Consider the following 23,769-nt stretch of genomic DNA (forward strand, 5'->3'; position numbering starts at 1 on the left):
GCCTATTCCTGCTCCTATTTCTTTTGTTCTTATGTTCCGATTGGCCTCCTTCTGTGCTGTACGATTCTCTGCACAAATGCAGAACTAACATGTTCCTCTTTAAGCAGAAGCCAGAGTGACACATTGCAAAAGGAGATCGACACCACAACCGGTTTCCATCCCATCCTGACGCATTCACGGCCCGGATCAGCTGCAAGACCAACAGTAACGTGACCAATGCCCCCCCTCCTGCCCCACTGCGAGGTAGAGTAAGGATCACTGACGGCCACACAGTGAATGGGGATAGGGAGAGGGACCAAGGGGATAAGGGGAACGGGGGAGAGGGAGATGGGGAAGGGGAGAGGGTTAAAATCTAGACTCACATATCGAGCCAAAGCTTTAATTCCACTGGGGAATCGGTGGGGATCGGCCACCAGCCGCCCCTGTGAGTCCCTCTTCCTTGCTGCCCAGCAGTCGTCTATGTTCACGTACTGGTAGCCAAGCTCCTTCCAGCCGTCCGCCGCCAAGCGGTCCGCCATGTCCATGAACAGCCGCTCACTGTTTGCAAACAGAGGATAAAGAGTTAGATTTCCTGTCCAACGGTCCCTGCGCAGAGTAGAGCCGGCAGAGGCCCCAACAGGAGGCCCAAGGCCCAACAGTAGGCCCAAGGCCCAACGCGAAGCCCAGGCCCCAACAGTAGGCGCAGGCCCCAACAGTAGGCGCAGGCCCCAACAGGAAGCCCAGGGCCCAACAGTAGGCCCAGGGCCCAACAGGAAGCCCAGGGCCCAACAGTAGGCCCAGGGCCCAACGGGAAGCCTATGCCCCAACAGTAGGCCCAGAGCCCAACGGGAAGCCTAGGCCCCAACAGTAGGCCCAGAGCCCAACGCGAAGCCCGGGCCCCAACAGTAGGCCCGGGCCCCAACAGTAGGCCCGGGCCCCAACAGTAGGCCCGGGCCCCAACAGTAGGCCCGGGCCCCAACAGTAGGCCCGGGCCCCAACGGGAAGCCCAGGCCCCAACCAACTTTTTAATTTAGCAGGACCAATGATCATTGTAAGATCATAACTTTGGGGCTAGCAGATCACTCCGTGAGGACAGGTGTCACGTGATGTGATATTGTCCCATAGCGCTCAGGAAGATCCTGGCTCGGAGCCCTGGTCTCTGCTCATCAGCTGGTAGTCAACGCCTGGGGTAGGGAGCGAAGGAAAATAATCAGCCAAGCTTCCGGCTCCTGAACCCGATCCTAGAGTCCTGCTGGAACGTGTGGCATAGGGGGAGGACAGGATAGGAATCTGTGATGGCCGGTGTGGTCCAATAGCCATTGACACTCAATGTCTGTGCACAAAAATGAAATTTGGCCACACTGAAGAGCTAACGGAGGCAACTGGTGCTCGAGAAAATGAACTCCAATCCTAGCAAGAGACTGTGGAACTGTACCCCAGTGAGAGTCAGTGTCTGTGGAACTGTACACCAGTGAGAGTCAGTGCCTGTGGAACAGTACCCCAGTGAGAGTCAGTGTCTGTGGAACTGTACCCCAGTGAGAGTCAGTGTCTGTGGAACTGTACCCCAGTGAGAGTCAGTGTCTGTGGAACTGTACCCCAGTGAGAGTCAGTGCCTGTGGAACTGTACCCCAGTGAGAGTCAGTGCCTGTGAAACTGTACCCCAGTGAGAGTCAGTGTCTGTGGAACTGTATCCCAGTGAGAGTCAGTGTCTGTGGAACTGTACCCCAGTGAGAGTCAGTGTCTGTGGAACTGTACCCCAGTGAGAGTCAGTGTCTGTGGAACTGTACCCCAGTGAGAGTCAGTGTCTGTGGAACTGTACCCCAGTGAGAGTCAGTGACTGTGGAACTGTACCCCAGTGAGAGTCAGTGTCTGTGGAACTGTACCCCAGTGAGAGTCAGTGTCTGTGGAACTGTACCCCAGTGAGAGTCAGTGTCTGTGGAACTGTATCCAGGTGAGAGTCAGTGTCTGTGGAACTGTACCCCAGTGAGAGTCAGTCCCTGTGGAACTGTACCCCAGTGAGAGTCAGTGTCTGTGGAACTGTATCCAGGTGAGAGTCAGTGTCTGTGGAACTGTACCCCAGTGAGAGTCAGTGACTGTGGAACTGTACCCCAGTGAGAGTCAGTGACTGTGGAACTGTACCCCAGTGAGAGTCAGTGTCTGTGGAACTGTACCCTAGTGAGAGTCAGTGTCTGTGGAACTGTACCCGAGTGAGAGTCAGTGTCTGTGGAACTGTACCCCAGTGAGAGTCAGTGTCTGTGGAACTGTACCCCAGTGAGAGTCAGTGTCTGTTGAACTGTACCACAGTGAGAGTCAGTGCCTGTGGAACTGTACCCCAGTGAGAGTCAGTGTCTGTGGAACTGTACCCCAGTGAGAGTCAGTGTCTGTGGAACTGTACCCCAGTGAGAGTCAGTGCCCCTGGAACTGTACCCCAGTGCGAGTCAGTGTCTGTGGAACTGTACCCGAGTGAGAGTCAGTGTCTGTGGAACTGTACCCCAGTGAGAGTCAGTGTCTGTGGAACTGTACCCCAGTGAGAGTCAGTGCCCCTGGAACTGTACGCCAGTGAGAGTCAGTGTCTGTGGAACTGTACCCGAGTGAGAGTCAGTGTCTGTGGAACTGTACCCAAGTGAGAGTCAGTGTCTGTGGAACTGTACCCCAGTGAGAGTCAGTGTCTGTGAAACTGTACTCCAGTGAGAGTCAGTGTCTGTGGAACTGTACCCCAGTGAGAGTCAGTGTCTGTGGAACTGTACCCCAGTGAGAGTCAGTGACTGTGGAGCTGTACCCCAGTGAGAGTCAGTGCCTGTGGAACTGTACCCCAGTGAGAGTCAGTGCCTCTGGAACTGTACCCCAGTGAGAGTCAGTGCCTGTGGAACCGTACCCCAGTGAGTGTCAGTGCATGTGGAACTGTACCCCAGTGAGAGTCAGTGTCTGTGGAACTGTACCCCAGTGAGAGTCAGTGCCTGTGGAACTGTACCCCAGTGAGAGTCAGTGACTGTGGAACTGTACCCCAGTGAGAGTCAGTGCCTGTGGAACTGTACCCCAGTGAGAGTCAGTGCCTCTGGAACTGTACCCCAGTGAGTGTCAGTGCCTGTGGAACTGTACCCCAGTGAGAGTCAGTGCCTGTGGAACTGTACCCCAGTGAGAGTCAGTGTCTGTGGAACTGTACCCCAGTGAGAGTCAGTGTCTGTGGAACTGTACCCCAGTGAGAGTCAGTGCCCCTGGAACTGTACCCCAGTGCGAGTCAGTGTCTGTGGAACTGTACCCGAGTGAGAGTCAGTGTCTGTGGAACTGTAACCCAGTGAGAGTCAGTGCCTGTGGAACTGTACCCCAGTGAGAGTCAGTGTCTGTGGAACTGTACCCCAGTGAGAGTCAGTGTGTGTGGAACTGTACCCCAGTGAGAGTCAGTGTCTGTGGAACTGTACCCCAGTGAGAGTCAGTGTCTGTGGAACTGTACCCCAGTGAGAGTCAGTGCCCCGGAACTGTACCCCAGTGAGAGTCAGTGCCTGTGGAACTGTACCCCAGTGAGAGTCAGTGACTGTGGAACTGTACCCCAGTGAGAGTCAGTGCCTGTGGAACTGTACCCCAGTGAGAGTCAGTGCCTGTGGAACTGTACCCCAGTGAGACTCAGTGCCTGTGGAACTGTACCCCAGTGAGAGTCAGTGTCTGTGGAACTGTACCCCACTGAGAGTCAGTGTCTGTGGAGCTGTACCCCAGTGAGAGTCAGTGCCTGTGGAACTGTACCCCAGTGAGAGTCAGTGACTGTGGAACTGTACCCCAGTGAGAGTCAGTGTCTGTGGAACTGTACCCCAGTGAGAGTCAGTGTCTGTGGAACTGTACCCCAGTGAGAGTCAGTGTCTGTGGAACAGTACCCCAGTGAGAGTCAGTGTCTGTGAAACTGTACCCCAGTGAGAGTCAGTGTCTATGGAACTGTACCCCAGTGGGAGTCAGTGTCTGTGAAACTGTACCCCAGTGAGAGACACTGTCTGTGGAACTGTACCCCAGTGAGAGTCAGTGCGTGTGGAACTGTACCCCAGTGAGAGTCAGTGTCTGTTAAACTGTACCCCAGTGAGAGTCAGTGCCCCTGGAACTGTACCCCAGTGAGAGTGAGTGTCTGTGAAACCGTACCCCAGTGAGAGTCAGTGTCTGTGGAACCGTACCCCAGTGAGAATCAGTGTCTGTGGAACTGTACCCCAGTGAGAGTCAGTGTCTGTGGAACTATACCCCAGTGAGAGTCAGTGTCTGTGGAACTGTACCCCAGTGAGAGTCAGTGTCTGTGGAACTGTACCCCAGTGAGAGTCAGTGTCTGTGCAACTGTACCCCAGTGAGAGTCAGTGTCTGTGGAACTGTACCCCAGTGAGAGTCAGTGTCTGTGGAACTGTACCCCAGTGAGAGTCAGTGTCTGTGGAACTGTACCCCAGTGAGAGTCAGTGTCTGTGGAACTGTACCCCAGTGAGAGTCAGTGTCTGTGGAACTGTACCCCAGTGAGAGTCAGTGTCTGTGGAACTGTACCCCAGTGAGAGTCAGTGCCCCTAGAACTGTACCCCAGTGAGAGTCAGTGTCTGTGGAACTGTACCCCAGTGAGAGTCAGTGTCTGTGGAACTGTACCCCAGTGAGAGTCAGTGTCTGTGGAACTGTACCCCAGTGAGAGTCAGTGTCTGTGAAACTGCACCCCAGTGAGAGTCAGTGTCTGTGGAACTGTATCCCAGTGAGAGTCAGTGTCTGTGAAACTGTACCCCAGTGAGAGTCAGTGTCTATGGAACTGTACCCCAGTGAGAGTCAATGTCTGTGAAACTGTACCCCAGTGAGAGCCAGTGTCTGTGGAACTGTACCCCAATGAGATTCAGTGTCTGTGGAACTGTACCCCATTGAGAGTCAGTTTCTGTGGAACCGTACCCCAGTGAGAGTCAGTGTCTGTGGAACTGTACCCCAGTGAGAGTCAGTGTCTGTGGAACTGTACCCCAGTGAGAGTCAGTGCCTGTGGAACTGTGCCCCAGTGAGAGTCAGTGTCTGTGGAACCGTACCCCAATGAGAGTCAGTGTCTGTGGAACTGTACACCAGTGAGAGTCAGTGCCTGTGGAACTGTACTCCATTGAGAGTCAGTGTCTGTGGAACTGTACCCCAGTGAGAGTCAGTGACTGTGGAACTGTCCCCCAGTGAGAGTCAGTGTCTGTGGAACTGTACCCCAGTGAGAGTCAGTGACTGTGGAACTGTACCCCAGTGAGAGTCAGTGTCTGTGGAACTGTACCCCAGTGAGAGTCAGTGTCTGTGGAACTGTACCCCAGTGAGAGTCAGTGTCTGTGGAACTGTATCCAGGTGAGAGTCAGTGTCTGTGGAACTGTACCCCAGTGAGAGTCAGTGACTGTGGAACTGTACCCCAGTGAGAGTCAGTGTCTGTGGAACTGTACCCTAGTGAGAGTCAGTGTCTGTGGAACGGTACCCGAGTGAGAGTCAGTGTCTGTGGAATTGTACCCCAGTGAGAGTCAGTGTCTGTGGAACTGTACCCCAGTGAGAGTCAGTGTCTGTTGAACTGTACCACAGTGAGAGTCAGTGCCTGTGGAACTGTACCCCAGTGAGAGTCAGTGCCCCTGGAACTGTACCCCAGTGAGAGTCAGTGTCTGTGGAACTGTACCCAAGTGAGAGTCAGTGTCTGTGGAACTGTACCCCAGTGAGAGTCAGTGTCTGTGAAACTGTACTCCAGTGAGAGTCAGTGTCTGTGGAACTGTACCCCAGTGAGAGTCAGTGTCTGTGGAACTGTACCCCAGTGAGAGTCAGTGACTGTGGAGCTGTACCCCAGTGAGAGTCAGTGCCTGTGGAACTGTACCCCAGTGAGAGTCAGTGCCTCTGGAACTGTACCCCAGTGAGAGTCAGTGCCTGTGGAACCGTACGCCAGTGAGTGTCAGTGCCTGTGGAACTGTACCCCAGTGAGAGTCAGTGTCTGTGGAACTGTACCCCAGTGAGAGTCAGTGCCTGTGGAACTGTACCCCAGTGAGAGTCAGTGACTGTGGAACTGTACCCCAGTGAGAGTCAGTGCCTGTGGAACTGTACCCCAGTGAGAGTCAGTGCCTGTGGAACTGTACCCCAGTGAGAGTCAGTGTCTGTGGAACTGTACCCCAGTGAGAGTCAGTGTCTGTGGAACTGTACCCCAGTGAGAGTCAGTGCCCCTGGAACTGTACCCCAGTGAGAGTCAGTGTCTGTGGAACTGTACCCAAGTGAGAGTCAGTGTCTGTGGAACTGTACCCCAGTGAGAGTCAGTGTCTGTGAAACTGTACTCCAGTGAGAGTCAGTGTCTGTGGAACTGTACCCCAGTGAGAGTCAGTGTCTGTGGAACTGTACCCCAGTGAGAGTCAGTGACTGTGGAGCTGTACCCCAGTGAGAGTCAGTGCCTGTGGAACTGTACCCCAGTGAGAGTCAGTGCCTCTGGAACTGTACCCCAGTGAGAGTCAGTGCCTGTGGAACCGTACCCCAGTGAGTGTCAGTGCCTGTGGAACTGTACCCCAGTGAGAGTCAGTGTCTGTGGAACTGTACCCCAGTGAGAGTCAGTGTCTGTGGAACTGTACCCCAGTGAGAGTCAGTGCCTGTTGAACTGTACCCCAGTGAGAGTCAGTGTCTGTGGAACTGTACCCCAGTGAGAGTCAGTGTCTGTGGAACTGTACCCCAGTGAGAGTCAGTGTCTGTGGAACTGTACCCCAGTGAGAGTCAGTGTCTGTGGAACTGTACCCCAGTGAGAGTCAGTGCCCCTGGAACTGTACCCCAGTGCGAGTCAGTGTCTGTGGAACTGTACCCGAGTGAGAGTCAGTGTCTGTGGAACTGTAACCCAGTGAGAGTCAGTGCCTGTGGAACTGTACCCCAGTGAGAGTCAGTGTCTGTGGAACTGTACCCCAGTGAGAGTCAGTGTGTGTGGAACTGTACCCCAGTGAGAGTCAGTGTCTGTGGAACTGTACCCCAGTGAGAGTCAGTGCCCCGGAACTGTACCCCAGTGAGAGTCAGTGCCTGTGGAACTGTACCCCAGTGAGAGTCAGTGCCTGTGGAACTGTACCCCAGTGAGACTCAGTGCCTGTGGAACTGTACCCCAGTGAGAGTCAGTGTCTGTGGAACAGTACCCCAGTGAGAGTCAGTGCCCCTGGAACTGTACCCCAGTGAGAGTCAGTGTCTGTGGAACTGTACCCCACTGAGAGTCAGTGTCTGTGGAGCTGTACCCCAGTGAGAGTCAGTGCCTGTGGAACTGTACCCCAGTGAGAGTCAGTGACTGTGGAACTGTACCCCAGTGAGAGTCAGTGTCTGTGGAACTGTACCCCAGTGAGAGTCAGTGTCTGTGGAACTGTACCCCAGTGAGAGTCAGTGTCTGTGGAACAGTACCCCAGTGAGAGTCAGTGTCTGTGAAACTGTACCCCAGTGAGAGTCAGTGTCTATGGAACTGTACCCCAGTGAGAGTCAGTGTCTGTTAAACTGTACCCCAGTGAGAGTCAGTGCCCCTGGAACTGTACCCCAGTGAGAGTGAGTGTCTGTGAAACCGTACCCCAGTGAGAGTCAGTGTCTGTGGAACCGTACCCCAGTGAGAATCAGTGTCTGTGGAACTGTACCCCAGTGAGAGTCAGTGTCTGTGGAACTGTACCCCAGTGAGAGTCAGTGTCTGTGGAACTGTACCCCAGTGAGAGTCAGTGTCTGTGGAACTGTACCCCAGAGAGAGTCAGTGTCTGTGGAACTGTACCCCAGTGAGAGTCAGTGTCTGTGGAACTGTACCCCAGTGAGAGTCAGTGTCTGTGGAACTGTACCCCAGTGAGAGTCAGTGTCTGTGGAACTGTACCCCATTGAGAGTCAGTGTCTGTGGAACTGTACCCCAGTGAGAATCAGTGTCTGTGGAACTGTACCCCAGTGAGAGTCAGTGTCTGTGGAACTGTACCCCAGTGAGAGTCAGTGTCTGTGGAACTGTACCCCAGTGAGAGTCAGTGCCCCTAGAACTGTACCCCAGTGAGAGTCAGTGTCTGTGGAACTGTACCCCAGTGAGAGTCAGTGTCTGTGAAACTGTACCCCAGTGAGAGTCAGTGTCTGTGGAACTGTACCACAGTGAGAGTCAGTGCCTTGTGAACTGTACCCCAGTGAGAGTCAGTGTCTGTGGAACTGTACCACAGTGAGAGTCAGTGTCTGTGGAACTGTACCCCAGTGAGAGTCAGTGCCTGTGGAACTGTACCCCAGTGAGAGTCAGTGTCTGTGGAACTGTACCCCAGTGAGAGTCAGTGCCTGTGGAACTGTACCCCAATGAGAGTCAGTGTCTGTGAAACTGTACCCCAGTGAGAGTCAGTGCCTGTGGAACTGTACCCCAGTGAGAGTCAGTGCCTGTGGAACTGTACCCCAGTGAGAGTCAGTGGCTGTGGAACTGTACCCCAGTGAGAGTCAGTGGCTGTGGAACTGTACCCCAGTGAGAGTCAGTGCCTATGGAACTGTATCCCAGTGAGAGTCAGTGTCTGTGGAACTGTACCCCACTGAGAGTCAGTGTCTGTGGAACTGTACCCCAGTGAGAGTCAGTGCCTGTGGAACTGTACCCCAGTGAGAGTCAGTGACTGCGGAACTGTACCCCAGTGAGAGTCAGTGTCTGTGAAACTGTACCCCAGTGAGAGTCAGTGACTGTGGAACTGTACCCCAGTGAGAGTCAGTGTCTGTGGAACTGTACCCCAGTGAGAGTCAGTGTCTGTGGAACTGTACCCCAGTGAGAGTCAGTGACTGTGGAACTGTACCCCAGTGAGAGTCAGTGCCTGTGGAACTGTACCCCAATGAGAGTCAGTGTCTGTGGAACTGTACCCCAGAGAGAGTCAGTGTGTGTGGAACTGTACCCCAGTGAGAGTCAGTGTCTGTGGAACTGTACCCCAGTGAGAGTCAGTGTCTGTGAAACTGTACCCCAGTGAGAGTCAGTGTCTGTGGAACCGTACCCCAGTGAGAGTCAGTGTCTGTGGAACTGTACCCCAGTGAGAGTCAGTGCCCCTGGAACTGTACCCCAGTGAGAGTCAGTGTCTGTGAAACTGTACCCCAGTGAGAGTCAGTGCCCCTGGAACTGTACCCCAGTGAGAGTCAGTGTCTGTGGAACTGTCCCCCAGTGAGAGTCAGTGTCTGTGAAACTGTATCCCAGTGAGAGTCAGTGACTGTGGAACTGCACCCCAGTGAGAATCAGTGTCTGTGGAACTGTACCGCAGTGAGAGTCAGTGTCTGTGGAACTGTACCCCAGTGAGAGTCAGTGTCTGTGGAACTGTACCCCAGTGAGAGTTAGTGCCTGTGGAACTGTACCCCAGTGAGAGTCAGTGCCTATGGAACTGTATCCCAGTGAGAGTCAGTGTCTGTGGAACTGTACCCCACTGAGAGTCAGTGTCTGTGGAACTGTACCCCAGTGAGAGTCAGTGCCTGTGGAACTGTACCCCAGTGAGAGTCAGTGACTGTGGAACTGTACCCCAGTGAGAGTCAGTGCCTGCGGAACTGTACCCCAGTGAGAGTCAGTGTCTGTGAAACTGTACCCCAGTGAGAGTCAGTGACTGTGGAACTGTACCCCAGTGAGAGTCAGTGTCTGTGGAACTGTACCCCAGTGAGAGTCAGTGTCTGTGGAACTGTACCCCAGTGAGAGTCAGTGACTGTGGAACTGTACCCCAGTGAGAGTCAGTGCCTGTGGAACTGTACCCCAATGAGAGTCAGTGTCTGTGGAACTGTACCCCAGAGAGAGTCAGTGTGTGTGGAACTGTACCCCAGTGAGAGTCAGTGTCTGTGGAACTGTACCCTAGTGAGATTCAGTGTCTGTGGAACTGTACCCCAGTGAGAGTCAGTGTCTGTGGAACTGTACCCCAGTGAGAGTCAGTGTCCCTGGAACTGTACCCCAGTGAGAGTCAGTGCCTGTGGAACTGCACCCCGGTGAGAGTCAATGCCTGTGGAACTGTATCCCAGTGAGAGTCAGTGTCTGTGGAACTGTACCCCAGTGAGAGTCAGTGTCTGTGGAACAGTACCCCAGTGAGAGTCAGTGTCTGTGGAACTGTACCCCAGTGAGAGTCAGTGTCTGTGGAACTGCACCCCAGTGAGAGTCAGTGACTGTGGAACTGTACCCCAGTGAGAGTCAGTGTCTGTGGAACTGTACCCCAGTGAGAGTCAGTGTCTGTGGAACTGTACCCCAGTGAGAGTCAGTGTCTGTGGAACAGTACCCCAGTGAGAGTCAGTGTCTCTGGAACTGTACCCCAGTGAGAGTCCGTGTCTGTGGAACTGTACCCCAGTGAGAGTCAGTGTCTGTGAAACTGTTCCCCAGTGAGAGGCAGTGCGTGTGGAACTGTACCCCAATAAGAGTCAGTGTCTGTGGAACTGTACCCCAGTGAGAGTCAGTGTGTGTGGAACTGTACCCCAGTGAGAGTCAGTGTCTGTGGAACTGTACCCCAGTGAGAGTCAGTGTCTGTGGAACTGTACCCCAGTGAGAGTCAGTGTCCCTGGAACTGTACCCCAGTGAGAGTCAGTGCCTGTGGAACTGTACCCCAGTGAGAGTCAGTGCCTGTGGAACTGTATCCCAGTGAGAGTCGGTATCTGTGGAACTGTACCCCAGTGAGAGTCAGTGTCTGTGGAACTGTACCCCAGTGAGAGTCAGTGTCTGTTGAACTGTACCCCAGTGAGAGTCAGTGACTGTGGAACTGTACCCCAGTGAGAGTCAGTGTCTGTGGAACTGTACCCCAGTGAGAGTCAGTGTCTGTGGAACTGTACCCCAGTGAGAGTCAGTGCCTGTTGAACTGTACCCCAGTGAGAGTCAGTGTCTGTGAAACTGGACCCCAGTGAGAGTCAGTGACCGTGGAACTGTACCCCAGTGAGAGTCAGTGTCCGTGGAACTGTACCCCAGTGAGAGTCAGTGACCGTGGAACTGTACCCCAGTGAGAGTCAGTGACCGTGGAACTGTACCCCAGTGAGAGTCAGTGACCGTGGAACTGTACCCCAGTGAGAGTCAGTGTCCGTGGAACTGTACCCCAGTGAGAGTCAGTGTCTGTGGAACTGTACCCCAGTGAGAGTCAGTGACTGTGGAACTGTACCCCAGTGAGAGTCAGTGTCTGTGGAACAGTACCCCAGTGAGAGTCAGTGTCTCTGGAACTGTACCCCAATGAGAGTCAGTGTCTGTGGAACTGTACCCCAGTGAGAGTCAGTGTCTGTGAAACTGTACCCCAGTGAGAGGCAGTGCGTGTGGAACTGTACCCCAGTGAGAGTCAGTGTCTGTGAAACTGTACCCCAGTGAGAGTCAGTGCCCCTGGAACTGTACCCCAGTGAGAGTCAGTGTCTGTGAAACTGTACCCCAGTGAGAGTCAGTGTCTGTGGAACCGTACCCCAGTGAGAGTCAGTGTCTGTGGAACTGTACCCCAGTGAGAGTCAGTGCCCCTGGAACTGTACCCCAGTGAGAGTCAGTGTCTGTGAAACTGTACCCCAGTGAGAGTCAGTGCCCCTGGAACTGTACCCCAGTGAGAGTCAGTGTCTGTGGAACTGTCCCCCAGTGAGAGTCAGTGTCTGTGAAACTGTATCCCAGTGAGAGTCAGTGACTGTGGAACTGCACCCCAGTGAGAATCAGTGTCTGTGGAACTGTACCGCAGTGAGAGTCAGTGTCTGTGGAACTGTACCCCAGTGAGAGTCAGTGTCTGTGGAACTGTACCCCAGTGAGAGTTAGTGACTGTGGAACTGTACCCCAGTGAGAGTCAGTGCCTGTGGAACTGTACCCCAATGAGAGTCAGTGTCTGTGGAACTGTACCCTGGTGAGAGTCAGTGTCTGTGGAACTGTACCCCGGTGAGAGTCAGTGTCTGTGGAACTGTACCCCAGTGAGAGTCAGTGCCTGTGGAACTGTACCCCAGTGAGAGTCAGTGCCTGTGGAACTGTACCCCAGTGAGAGTCAGTGCCTGTGGAACTGTACCCCAGTGAGAGTCAGTGACTGTGGAACTGCACCCCAGTGAGAGTCAGTGTCTGTGGAACTGTACCCCAGTGAGTGTCAGTGTCTGTGGAACTGTACCCCAGTGAGAGTCAGTGCCTGTTGAACTGTACCCCAGTGAGAGTCAGTGACCGTGGAACTGTACCCCAGTGAGAGTCAGTGACCGTGGAACTGTACCCTAGTGAGAGTCAGTGTCCGTGGAACTGTACCCCAGTGAGAGTCAGTGTCTGTGGAACTGTACCCCAGTGAGAGTCAGTGCCTGTGGAACTGTACCCCAGTGAGAGTCAGTGTCTGTGAAACTGTACCCCAGTGAGAGTCAGTGACTGTGGAACTGTACCCCAGTGAGAGTCAGTGTCTGTGGAACTGTACCCCAGTGAGAGTCAGTGTCTGTGGAACTGTACCCCAGTGAGAGTCAGTGTCCCTGGAACTGTACCCCAGTGAGAGTCAGTGCCTGTGGAACTGCACCCCGGTGAGAGTCAATGCCTGTGGAACTGTATCCCAGTGAGAGTCAGTGTCTGTGGAACTGTACCCCAGTGAGAGTCAGTGTCTGTGGAACAGTACCCCAGTGAGAGTCAGTGTCTGTGGAACTGTACCCCAGTGAGAGTCAGTGTCTGTGGAACTGCACCCCAGTGAGAGTCAGTGACTGTGGAACTGTACCCCAGTGAGAGTCAGTGTCTGTGGAACTGTACCCCAGTGAGAGTCAGTGTCTGTGGAACTGTACCCCAGTGAGAGTCAGTGTCTGTGGAACAGTACCCCAGTGAGAGTCAGTGTCTCTGGAACTGTACCCCAGTGAGAGTCCGTGTCTGTGGAACTGTACCCCAGTGAGAGTCAGTGTCTGTGAAACTGTTCCCCAGTGAGAGGCAGTGCGTGTGGAACTGTACCCCAATAAGAGTCAGTGTCTGTGGAACTGTACCCCAGTGAGAGTCAGTGTGTGTGGAACTGTACCCCAGTGAGAGTCAGTGTCTGTGGAACTGTACCCCAGTGAGAGTCAGTGTCTGTGGAACTGTACCCCAGTGAGAGTCAGTGTCCCTGGAACTGTACCCCAGTGAGAGTCAGTGCCTGTGGAACTGTACCCCAGTGAGAGTCAGTGCCTGTGGAACTGTATCCCAGTGAGAGTCGGTATCTGTGGAACTGTACCCCAGTGAGAGTCAGTGTCTGTGGAACTGTACCCCAGTGAGAGTCAGTGTCTGTTGAACTGTACCCCAGTGAGAGTCAGTGACTGTGGAACTGTACCCCAGTGAGAGTCAGTGTCTGTGGAACTGTACCCCAGTGAGAGTCAGTGTCTGTGGAACTGTACCCCAGTGAGAGTCAGTGCCTGTTGAACTGTACCCCAGTGAGAGTCAGTGTCTGTGAAACTGGACCCCAGTGAGAGTCAGTGACCGTGGAACTGTACCCCAGTGAGAGTCAGTGTCCGTGGAACTGTACCCCAGTGAGAGTCAGTGACCGTGGAACTGTACCCCAGTGAGAGTCAGTGACCGTGGAACTGTACCCCAGTGAGAGTCAGTGACCGTGGAACTGTACCCCAGTGAGAGTCAGTGTCCGTGGAACTGTACCCCAGTGAGAGTCAGTGTCTGTGGAACTGTACCCCAGTGAGAGTCAGTGACTGTGGAACTGTACCCCAGTGAGAGTCAGTGTCTGTGGAACAGTACCCCAGTGAGAGTCAGTATCTCTGGAACCGTACCCCAGTGAGAGTCAGTGTCTGTGGAACTGTACCCCAGTGAGAGTCAGTGCCCCTGGAACTGTACCCCAGTGAGAGTCAGTGTCTGTGAAACTGTACCCCAGTGAGAGTCAGTGCCCCTGGAACTGTACCCCAGTGAGAGTCAGTGTCTGTGGAACTGTCCCCCAGTGAGAGTCAGTGTCTGTGAAACTGTATCCCAGTGAGAGTCAGTGACTGTGGAACTGCACCCCAGTGAGAATCAGTGTCTGTGGAACTGTACCGCAGTGAGAGTCAGTGTCTGTGGAACTGTACCCCAGTGAGAGTCAGTGTCTGTGGAACTGTACCCCAGTGAGAGTTAGTGACTGTGGAACTGTACCCCAGTGAGAGTCAGTGCCTGTGGAACTGTACCCCAATGAGAGTCAGTGTCTGTGGAACTGTACCCTGGTGAGAGTCAGTGTCTGTGGAACTGTACCCCGGTGAGAGTCAGTGTCTGTGGAACTGTACCCCAGTGAGAGTCAGTGTCCCTGGAACTGTACCCCAGTGAGAGTCAGTGCCTGTGGAACTGTACCCCAGTGAGAGCCAGTGCCTGTGGAACTGTATCCCAGTGAGAGTCGGTGTCTGTGGAACTGTACCCCAGTGAGAGTCAGTGTCTGTGGAACTGTACCCCAGTGAGAGTCAGTGTCTGTGAAACTGTACCCCAGTGAGAGTCAGTGCCCCTGGAACTGTACCCCAGTGAGAGTCAGTGTCTGTGAAACTGTACCCCAGTGAGAGTCAGTGTCTGTGGAACCGTACCCCAGTGAGAGTCAGTGTCTGTGGAACTGTACCCCAGTGAGAGTCAGTGCCCCTGGAACTGTACCCCAGTGAGAGTCAGTGTCTGTGAAACTGTACCCCAGTGAGAGTCAGTGCCCCTGGAACTGTACCCCAGTGAGAGTCAGTGTCTGTGGAACTGTCCCCCAGTGAGAGTCAGTGTCTGTGAAACTGTATCCCAGTGAGAGTCAGTGACTGTGGAACTGCACCCCAGTGAGAATCAGTGTCTGTGGAACTGTACCGCAGTGAGAGTCAGTGTCTGTGGAACTGTACCCCAGTGAGAGTCAGTGTCTGTGGAACTGTACCCCAGTGAGAGTTAGTGACTGTGGAACTGTACCCCAGTGAGAGTCAGTGCCTGTGGAACTGTACCCCAATGAGAGTCAGTGTCTGTGGAACTGTACCCTGGTGAGAGTCAGTGTCTGTGGAACTGTACCCCGGTGAGAGTCAGTGTCTGTGGAACTGTACCCCAGTGAGAGTCAGTGTCCCTGGAACTGTACCCCAGTGAGAGTCAGTGCCTGTGGAACTGTACCCCAGTGAGAGTCAGTGCCTGTGGAACTGTATCCCAGTGAGAGTCGGTGTCTGTGGAACTGTACCCCAGTGAGAGTCAGTGTCTGTGGAACTGTACCCCAGTGACAGTCAGTGTCTGTTGAACTGTACCCCAGTGAGAGTCAGTGACTGTGGAACTGCACCCCAGTGAGAGTCAGTGTCTGTGGAACTGTACCCCAGTGAGAGTCAGTGTCTGTGGAACTGTACCCCAGTGAGAGTCAGTGCCTGTTGAACTGTACCCCAGTGAGAGTCAGTGACCGTGGAACTGTACCCCAGTGAGAGTCAGTGACCGTGGAACTGTACCCTAGTGAGAGTCAGTGTCCGTGGAACTGTACCCCAGTGAGAGTCAGTGTCTGTGGAACTGTACCCCAGTGAGAGTCAGTGCCTGTGGAACTGTACCCCAGTGAGAGTCAGTGTCTGTGAAACTGTACCCCAGTGAGAGTCAGTGACTGTGGAACTGTACCCCAGTGAGAGTCAGTGTCTGTGGAACTGTACCCCAGTGAGAGTCAGTGTCTGTGGAACTGTACCCCAGTGAGAGTCAGTGACTGTGGAACTGTACCCCAGTGAGAGTCAGTGTCTGTGGAACTGTACCCCAGTGAGAGTCAGTGTCTGTGGAACAGTACCCCAGTGAGAGTCAGTGTCTCTGGAATTGTACCCCAGTGAGAGTCAGTGTCTGTGGAACTGTACCCCAGTGAGAGTCAGTGTCTGTGAAACTGTACCCCAGTGAGAGGCAGTGCGTGTGGAACTGTACCCCAATAAGAGTCAGTGTCTGTGGAACTGTACCCCAGAGAGAGTCAGTGTCTGTGGAACTGTACCCCAGTGAGAGTCAATGTCTGTGGAACTGTATCCCAGTGAGAGTCAGTGTCTGTGAAACTGTACCCCAGTGAGAGTCAGTGTCTGTGAAACTGTACCCCAGTGAGAGTCAATGTCTGTGAAACTGTACCCCAGTGAGAGTCAGTGTCTGTGGAACTGTACCCCAGTGAGAGTCAATGTCTGTGAAACTGTACCCCAATGAGAGTCAGTGTCTGTGGAACTGTACACCAGTGAGAGTCAGTGCCTGTGGAACTGTACTCCATTGAGAGTCAGTGTCTGTGGAACTGTACCCCAGTGAGAGTCAGTGACTATGGAACTGTACCCCAGTGAGAGTCAGTGTCTGTGGAACTGTACCCCAGTGAGAGTCTGTGTCTGTGGAACTGCACCCCAGTGAGAGTCAGTGTCTGTGGAACTGTACCCCAGTGAGAGTCAGTGCGTGTGGAACTGTACCCCAGTGAGAGTCAGTGCCTGTGGAACTGTAGCCCAGTGAGAGTCAGTGTGAGTGGAACTGTACCCCAGTGAGAGTCAATGACTGTGGAACTGTACCCCAGTGAGAGTCAGTATCTGCGGAACTGTATCCCAGTGAGAGTCAGTGACTGTAGAACTGTACCCCAGTGAGAGTCAGTGTCTGTGGAACTGTACCACAGTGAGAGTCAGTGTCTGTGGAACTGTACCCCAGTGAGAGTCAGTGCCTGTGGAACTGTACCCCAGTGAGAGTCAGTGTCTGTGGAACTGTACCCCAGTGAGAGTCAGTGCCTGTGGAACTGTACCCCAATGAGAGTCAGTGTCTGTGAAACTGTACCCCAGTGAGAGTCAGTGCCTGTGGAACTGTACCCCAGTGAGAGTCAGTGTCCCTGGAACTGTACCCCAGTGAGAGTCAGTGCCTGTGGAACTGTACCCCAGTGAGAGTCAGTGCCTGTGGAACTGTATCCCAGTGAGAGTCGGTGTCTGTGGAACTGTACCCCAGTGAGAGTCAGTGTCTGTGGAACTGTACCCCAGTGAGAGTCAGTGTCTGTTGAACTGTACCCCAGTGAGAGTCAGTGACTGTGGAACTGTACCCCAGTGAGAGTCAGTGTCTGTGGAACTGTACCCCAGTGAGAGTCAGTGTCTGTGGAACTGTACCCCAGTGAGAGTCAGTGCCTGTTGAACTGTACCCCAGTGAGAGTCAGTGTCTGTGAAACTGGACCCCAGTGAGAGTCAGTGACCGTGGAACTGTACCCCAGTGAGAGTCAGTGTCCGTGGAACTGTACCCCAGTGAGAGTCAGTGACCGTGGAACTGTACCCCAGTGAGAGTCAGTGACCGTGGAACTGTACCCCAGTGAGAGTCAGTGACCGTGGAACTGTACCCCAGTGAGAGTCAGTGTCCGTGGAACTGTACCCCAGTGAGAGTCAGTGTCTGTGGAACTGTACCCCAGTGAGAGTCAGTGTCTGTGGAACTGTACCCCAGTGAGAGTCAGTGACTGTGGAACTGTACCCAAGTGAGAGTCAGTGTCTGTGGAACTGTACCCGAGTGAGAGTCAGTGTCTGTGGAACTGTACCCCAGTGAGAGTCAGTGTCTGTGGAACAGTACCCCAGTGAGAGTCAGTGTCTCTGGAACTGTACCCCAATGAGAGTCAGTGTCTGTGGAACTGTACCCCAGTGAGAGTCAGTGTCTGTGAAACTGTACCCCAGTGAGAGGCAGTGCGTGTGGAACTGTACCCCAGTGAGAGTCAGTGTCTGTGAAACTGTACCCCAGTGAGAGTCAGTGCCCCTGGAACTGTACCCCAGTGAGAGTCAGTGTCTGTGCAACTGTACCCCAGTGAGAGTCAGTGTCTGTGGAACCGTACCCCAGTGAGAGTCAGTGTCTGTGGAACTGTACCCCAGTGAGAGTCAGTGCCCCTGGAACTGTACCCCAGTGAGAGTCAGTGTCTGTGAAACTGTACCCCAGTGAGAGTCAGTGCCCCTGGAACTGTACCCCAGTGAGAGTCAGTGTCTGTGGAACTGTCCCCCAGTGAGAGTCAGTGTCTGTGAAACTGTACCCCAGTGAGAGTCAGTGTCTGTGGAACTGTACCCCAGTGAGAGTTAGTGACTGTGGAACTGTACCCCAGTGAGAGTCAGTGCCTGTGGAACTGTACCCCAATGAGAGTCAGTGTCTGTGGAACTGTACCCTGGTGAGAGTCAGTGTCTGTGGAACTGTACCCCGGTGAGAGTCAGTGTCTGTGGAACTGTACCCCAGTGAGAGTCAGTGTCTGTGGAACTGTACCCCAGTGAGAGTCAGTGTCTGTGGAACAGTACCCCAGTGAGAGTCAGTGTCTCTGGAACTGTACCCCAGTGAGAGTCCGTGTCTGTGGAACTGTACCCCAGTGAGAGTCAGTGTCTGTGAAACTGTTCCCCAGTGAGAGGCAGTGCGTGTGGAACTGTACCCCAATAAGAGTCAGTGTCTGTGGAACTGTACCCCAGTGAGAGTCAGTGTGTGTGGAACTGTACCCCAGTGAGAGTCAGTGTCTGTGGAACTGTACCCCAGTGAGAGTCAGTGTCTGTGGAACTGTACCCCAGTGAGAGTCAGTGTCCCTGGAACTGTACCCCAGTGAGAGTCAGTGCCTGTGGAACTGTACCCCAGTGAGAGTCAGTGCCTGTGGAACTGTATCCCAGTGAGAGTCGGTATCTGTGGAACTGTACCCCAGTGAGAGTCAGTGTCTGTGGAACTGTACCCCAGTGAGAGTCAGTGTCTGTTGAACTGTACCCCAGTGAGAGTCAGTGACTGTGGAACTGTACCCCAGTGAGAGTCAGTGTCTGTGGAACTGTACCCCAGTGAGAGTCAGTGTCTGTGGAACTGTACCCCAGTGAGAGTCAGTGCCTGTTGAACTGTACCCCAGTGAGAGTCAGTGTCTGTGAAACTGGACCCCAGTGAGAGTCAGTGACCGTGGAACTGTACCCCAGTGAGAGTCAGTGTCCGTGGAACTGTACCCCAGTGAGAGTCAGTGACCGTGGAACTGTACCCCAGTGAGAGTCAGTGACCGTGGAACTGTACCCCAGTGAGAGTCAGTGACCGTGGAACTGTACCCCAGTGAGAGTCAGTGTCCGTGGAACTGTACCCCAGTGAGAGTCAGTGTCTGTGGAACTGTACCCCAGTGAGAGTCAGTGACTGTGGAACTGTACCCCAGTGAGAGTCAGTGTCTGTGGAACAGTACCCCAGTGAGAGTCAGTATCTCTGGAACCGTACCCCAGTGAGAGTCAGTGTCTGTGGAACTGTACCCCAGTGAGAGTCAGTGCCCCTGGAACTGTACCCCAGTGAGAGTCAGTGTCTGTGAAACTGTACCCCAGTGAGAGTCAGTGCCCCTGGAACTGTACCCCAGTGAGAGTCAGTGTCTGTGGAACTGTCCCCCAGTGAGAGTCAGTGTCTGTGAAACTGTATCCCAGTGAGAGTCAGTGACTGTGGAACTGCACCCCAGTGAGAATCAGTGTCTGTGGAACTGTACCGCAGTGAGAGTCAGTGTCTGTGGAACTGTACCCCAGTGAGAGTCAGTGTCTGTGGAACTGTACCCCAGTGAGAGTTAGTGACTGTGGAACTGTACCCCAGTGAGAGTCAGTGCCTGTGGAACTGTACCCCAATGAGAGTCAGTGTCTGTGGAACTGTACCCTGGTGAGAGTCAGTGTCTGTGGAACTGTACCCCGGTGAGAGTCAGTGTCTGTGGAACTGTACCCCAGTGAGAGTCAGTGTCCCTGGAACTGTACCCCAGTGAGAGTCAGTGCCTGTGGAACTGTACCCCAGTGAGAGTCAGTGCCTGTGGAACTGTATCCCAGTGAGAGTCGGTGTCTGTGGAACTGTACCCCAGTGAGAGTCAGTGTCTGTGGAACTGTACCCCAGTGAGAGTCAGTGTCTGTGAAACTGTACCCCAGTGAGAGTCAGTGCCCCTGGAACTGTACCCCAGTGAGAGTCAGTGTCTGTGAAACTGTACCCCAGTGAGAGTCAGTGTCTGTGGAACCGTACCCCAGTGAGAGTCAGTGTCTGTGGAACTGTACCCCAGTGAGAGTCAGTGCCCCTGGAACTGTACCCCAGTGAGAGTCAGTGTCTGTGAAACTGTACCCCAGTGAGAGTCAGTGCCCCTGGAACTGTACCCCAGTGAGAGTCAGTGTCTGTGGAACTGTCCCCCAGTGAGAGTCAGTGTCTGTGAAACTGTATCCCAGTGAGAGTCAGTGACTGTGGAACTGCACCCCAGTGAGAATCAGTGTCTGTGGAACTGTACCGCAGTGAGAGTCAGTGACTGTGGAACTGTACCCCAGTGAGAGTCAGTGCCTGTGGAACTGTACCCCAATGAGAGTCAGTGTCTGTGGAACTGTACCCTGGTGAGAGTCAGTGTCTGTGGAACTGTACCCCGGTGAGAGTCAGTGTCTGTGGAACTGTACCCCAGTGAGAGTCAGTGTCCCTGGAACTGTACCCCAGTGAGAGTCAGTGCCTGTGGAACTGTACCCCAGTGAGAGTCAGTGCCTGTGGAACTGTATCCCAGTGAGAGTCGGTGTCTGTGGAACTGTACCCCAGTGAGAGTCAGTGTCTGTGGAACTGTACCCCAGTGACAGTCAGTGTCTGTTGAACTGTACCCCAGTGAGAGTCAGTGACTGTGGAACTGCACCCCAGTGAGAGTCAGTGTCTGTGGAACTGTACCCCAGTGAGAGTCAGTGTCTGTGGAACTGTACCCCAGTGAGAGTCAGTGCCTGTTGAACTGTACCCCAGTGAGAGTCAGTGACCGTGGAACTGTACCCCAGTGAGAGTCAGTGACCGTGGAACTGTACCCTAGTGAGAGTCAGTGTCCGTGGAACTGTACCCCAGTGAGAGTCAGTGTCTGTGGAACTGTACCCCAGTGAGAGTCAGTGCCTGTGGAACTGTACCCCAGTGAGAGTCAGTGTCTGTGAAACTGTACCCCAGTGAGAGTCAGTGACTGTGGAACTGTACCCCAGTGAGAGTCAGTGTCTGTGGAACTGTACCCCAGTGAGAGTCAGTGTCTGTGGAACTGTACCCCAGTGAGAGTCAGTGACTGTGGAACTGTACCCCAGTGAGAGTCAGTGTCTGTGGAACTGTACCCCAGTGAGAGTCAGTGTCTGTGGAACAGTACCCCAGTGAGAGTCAGTGTCTCTGGAATTGTACCCCAGTGAGAGTCAGTGTCTGTGGAACTGTACCCCAGTGAGAGTCAGTGTCTGTGAAACTGTACCCCAGTGAGAGGCAGTGCGTGTGGAACTGTACCCCAATAAGAGTCAGTGTCTGTGGAACTGTACCCCAGAGAGAGTCAGTGTCTGTGGAACTGTACCCCAGTGAGAGTCAATGTCTGTGGAACTGTATCCCAGTGAGAGTCAGTGTCTGTGAAACTGTACCCCAGTGAGAGTCAGTGTCTGTGAAACTGTACCCCAGTGAGAGTCAATGTCTGTGAAACTGTACCCCAGTGAGAGTCAGTGTCTGTGGAACTGTACCCCAGTGAGAGTCAATGTCTGTGAAACTGTACCCCAATGAGAGTCAGTGTCTGTGGAACTGTACACCAGTGAGAGTCAGTGCCTGTGGAACTGTACTCCATTGAGAGTCAGTGTCTGTGGAACTGTACCCCAGTGAGAGTCAGTGACTATGGAACTGTACCCCAGTGAGAGTCAGTGTCTGTGGAACTGTACCCCAGTGAGAGTCTGTGTCTGTGGAACTGCACCCCAGTGAGAGTCAGTGTCTGTGGAACTGTACCCCAGTGAGAGTCAGTGCGTGTGGAACTGTACCCCAGTGAGAGTCAGTGCCTGTGGAACTGTAGCCCAGTGAGAGTCAGTGTGAGTGGAACTGTACCCCAGTGAGAGTCAATGACTGTGGAACTGTACCCCAGTGAGAGTCAGTATCTGCGGAACTGTATCCCAGTGAGAGTCAGTGACTGTAGAACTGTACCCCAGTGAGAGTCAGTGTCTGTGGAACTGTACCACAGTGAGAGTCAGTGTCTGTGGAACTGTACCCCAGTGAGAGTCAGTGCCTGTGGAACTGTACCCCAGTGAGAGTCAGTGTCCCTGGAACTGTACCCCAGTGAGAGTCAGTGCCTGTGGAACTGTACCCCAGTGAGAGTCAGTGCCTGTGGAACTGTATCCCAGTGAGAGTCGGTGTCTGTGGAACTGTACCCCAGTGAGAGTCAGTGTCTGTGGAACTGTACCCCAGTGAGAGTCAGTGTCTGTTGAACTGTACCCCAGTGAGAGTCAGTGACTGTGGAACTGTACCCCAGTGAGAGTCAGTGTCTGTGGAACTGTACCCCAGTGAGAGTCAGTGTCTGTGGAACTGTACCCCAGTGAGAGTCAGTGCCTGTTGAACTGTACCCCAGTGAGAGTCAGTGTCTGTGAAACTGGACCCCAGTGAGAGTCAGTGACCGTGGAACTGTACCCCAGTGAGAGTCAGTGTCCGTGGAACTGTACCCCAGTGAGAGTCAGTGACCGTGGAACTGTACCCCAGTGAGAGTCAGTGACCGTGGAACTGTACCCCAGTGAGAGTCAGTGACCGTGGAACTGTACCCCAGTGAGAGTCAGTGTCCGTGGAACTGTACCCCAGTGAGAGTCAGTGTCTGTGGAACTGTACCCCAGTGAGAGTCAGTGTCTGTGGAACTGTACCCCAGTGAGAGTCAGTGACTGTGGAACTGTACCCAAGTGAGAGTCAGTGTCTGTGGAACTGTACCCGAGTGAGAGTCAGTGTCTGTGGAACTGTACCCCAGTGAGAGTCAGTGTCTGTGGAACAGTACCCCAGTGAGAGTCAGTGTCTCTGGAACTGTACCCCAATGAGAGTCAGTGTCTGTGGAACTGTACCCCAGTGAGAGTCAGTGTCTGTGAAACTGTACCCCAGTGAGAGGCAGTGCGTGTGGAACTGTACCCCAGTGAGAGTCAGTGTCTGTGAAACTGTACCCCAGTGAGAGTCAGTGCCCCTGGAACTGTACCCCAGTGAGAGTCAGTGTCTGTGCAACTGTACCCCAGTGAGAGTCAGTGTCTGTGGAACCGTACCCCAGTGAGAGTCAGTGTCTGTGGAACTGTACCCCAGTGAGAGTCAGTGCCCCTGGAACTGTACCCCAGTGAGAGTCAGTGTCTGTGAAACTGTACCCCAGTGAGAGTCAGTGCCCCTGGAACTGTACCCCAGTGAGAGTCAGTGTCTGTGGAACTGTCCCCCAGTGAGAGTCAGTGTCTGTGAAACTGTACCCCAGTGAGAGTCAGTGTCTGTGGAACTGTACCCCAGTGAGAGTTAGTGACTGTGGAACTGTACCCCAGTGAGAGTCAGTGCCTGTGGAACTGTACCCCAATGAGAGTCAGTGTCTGTGGAACTGTACCCTGGTGAGAGTCAGTGTCTGTGGAACTGTACCCCGGTGAGAGTCAGTGTCTGTGGAACTGTACCCCAGTGAGAGTCAGTGTCCCTGGAACTGTACCCCAGTGAGAGTCAGTGCCTGTGGAACTGTACCCCAGTGAGAGTCAGTGCCTGTGGAACTGTATCCCAGTGAGAGTCGGTGTCTGTGGAACTGTACCCCAGTGAGAGTCAGTGTCTGTGGAACTGTACCCCAGTGACAGTCAGTGTCTGTTGAACTGTACCCCAGTGAGAGTCAGTGACTGTGGAACTGCACCCCAGTGAGAGTCAGTGTCTGTGGAACTGTACCCCAGTGAGAGTCAGTGTCTGTGGAACTGTACCCCAGTGAGAGTCAGTGCCTGTTGAACTGTACCCCAGTGAGAGTCAGTGACCGTGGAACTGTACCCCAGTGAGAGTCAGTGACCGTGGAACTGTACCCCAGTGAGAGTCAGTGTCCGTGGAACTGTACCCCAGTGAGAGTCAGTGTCTGTGGAACTGTACCCCAGTGAGAGTCAGTGCCTGTGGAACTGTACCCCAGTGAGAGTCAGTGTCTGTGAAACTGTACCCCAGTGAGAGTCAGTGACTGTGGAACTGTACCCCAGTGAGAGTCAGTGTCTGTGGAACTGTACCCCAGTGAGAGTCAGTGACTGTGGAACTGTACCCCAGTGAGAGTCAGTGTCTGTGGAACTGTACCCCAGTGAGAGTCAGTGTCTGTGGAACAGTACCCCAGTGAGAGTCAGTGTCTC

The 23,769-nt window shown here is 53.8% G+C and overlaps 1 protein-coding gene across 2 annotated transcripts in view; it reads right to left on the reverse strand.

Moving 5' to 3' along the window:
- naga (N-acetylgalactosaminidase, alpha) overlaps positions 1 to 23,769 on the reverse strand; it is a 120,644-nt gene that overhangs the window by 35,583 nt on the left and 61,292 nt on the right. For both annotated transcript variants that reach the window (XM_085969452.1, XM_085969453.1), the window contains one exon: positions 363 to 537. In XM_085969452.1, coding sequence (XP_085825578.1) covers positions 363 to 537 — 175 coding nt within the window. The remainder of the gene's footprint in view (positions 1 to 362; positions 538 to 23,769) is intronic.

Source organism: Somniosus microcephalus, chromosome 28, assembly GCF_052327205.1.
Source record: "Somniosus microcephalus isolate GS21.2 chromosome 28, FLI_Smic_1.0, whole genome shotgun sequence".
NCBI lineage: Eukaryota > Metazoa > Chordata > Chondrichthyes > Squaliformes > Somniosidae > Somniosus > Somniosus microcephalus.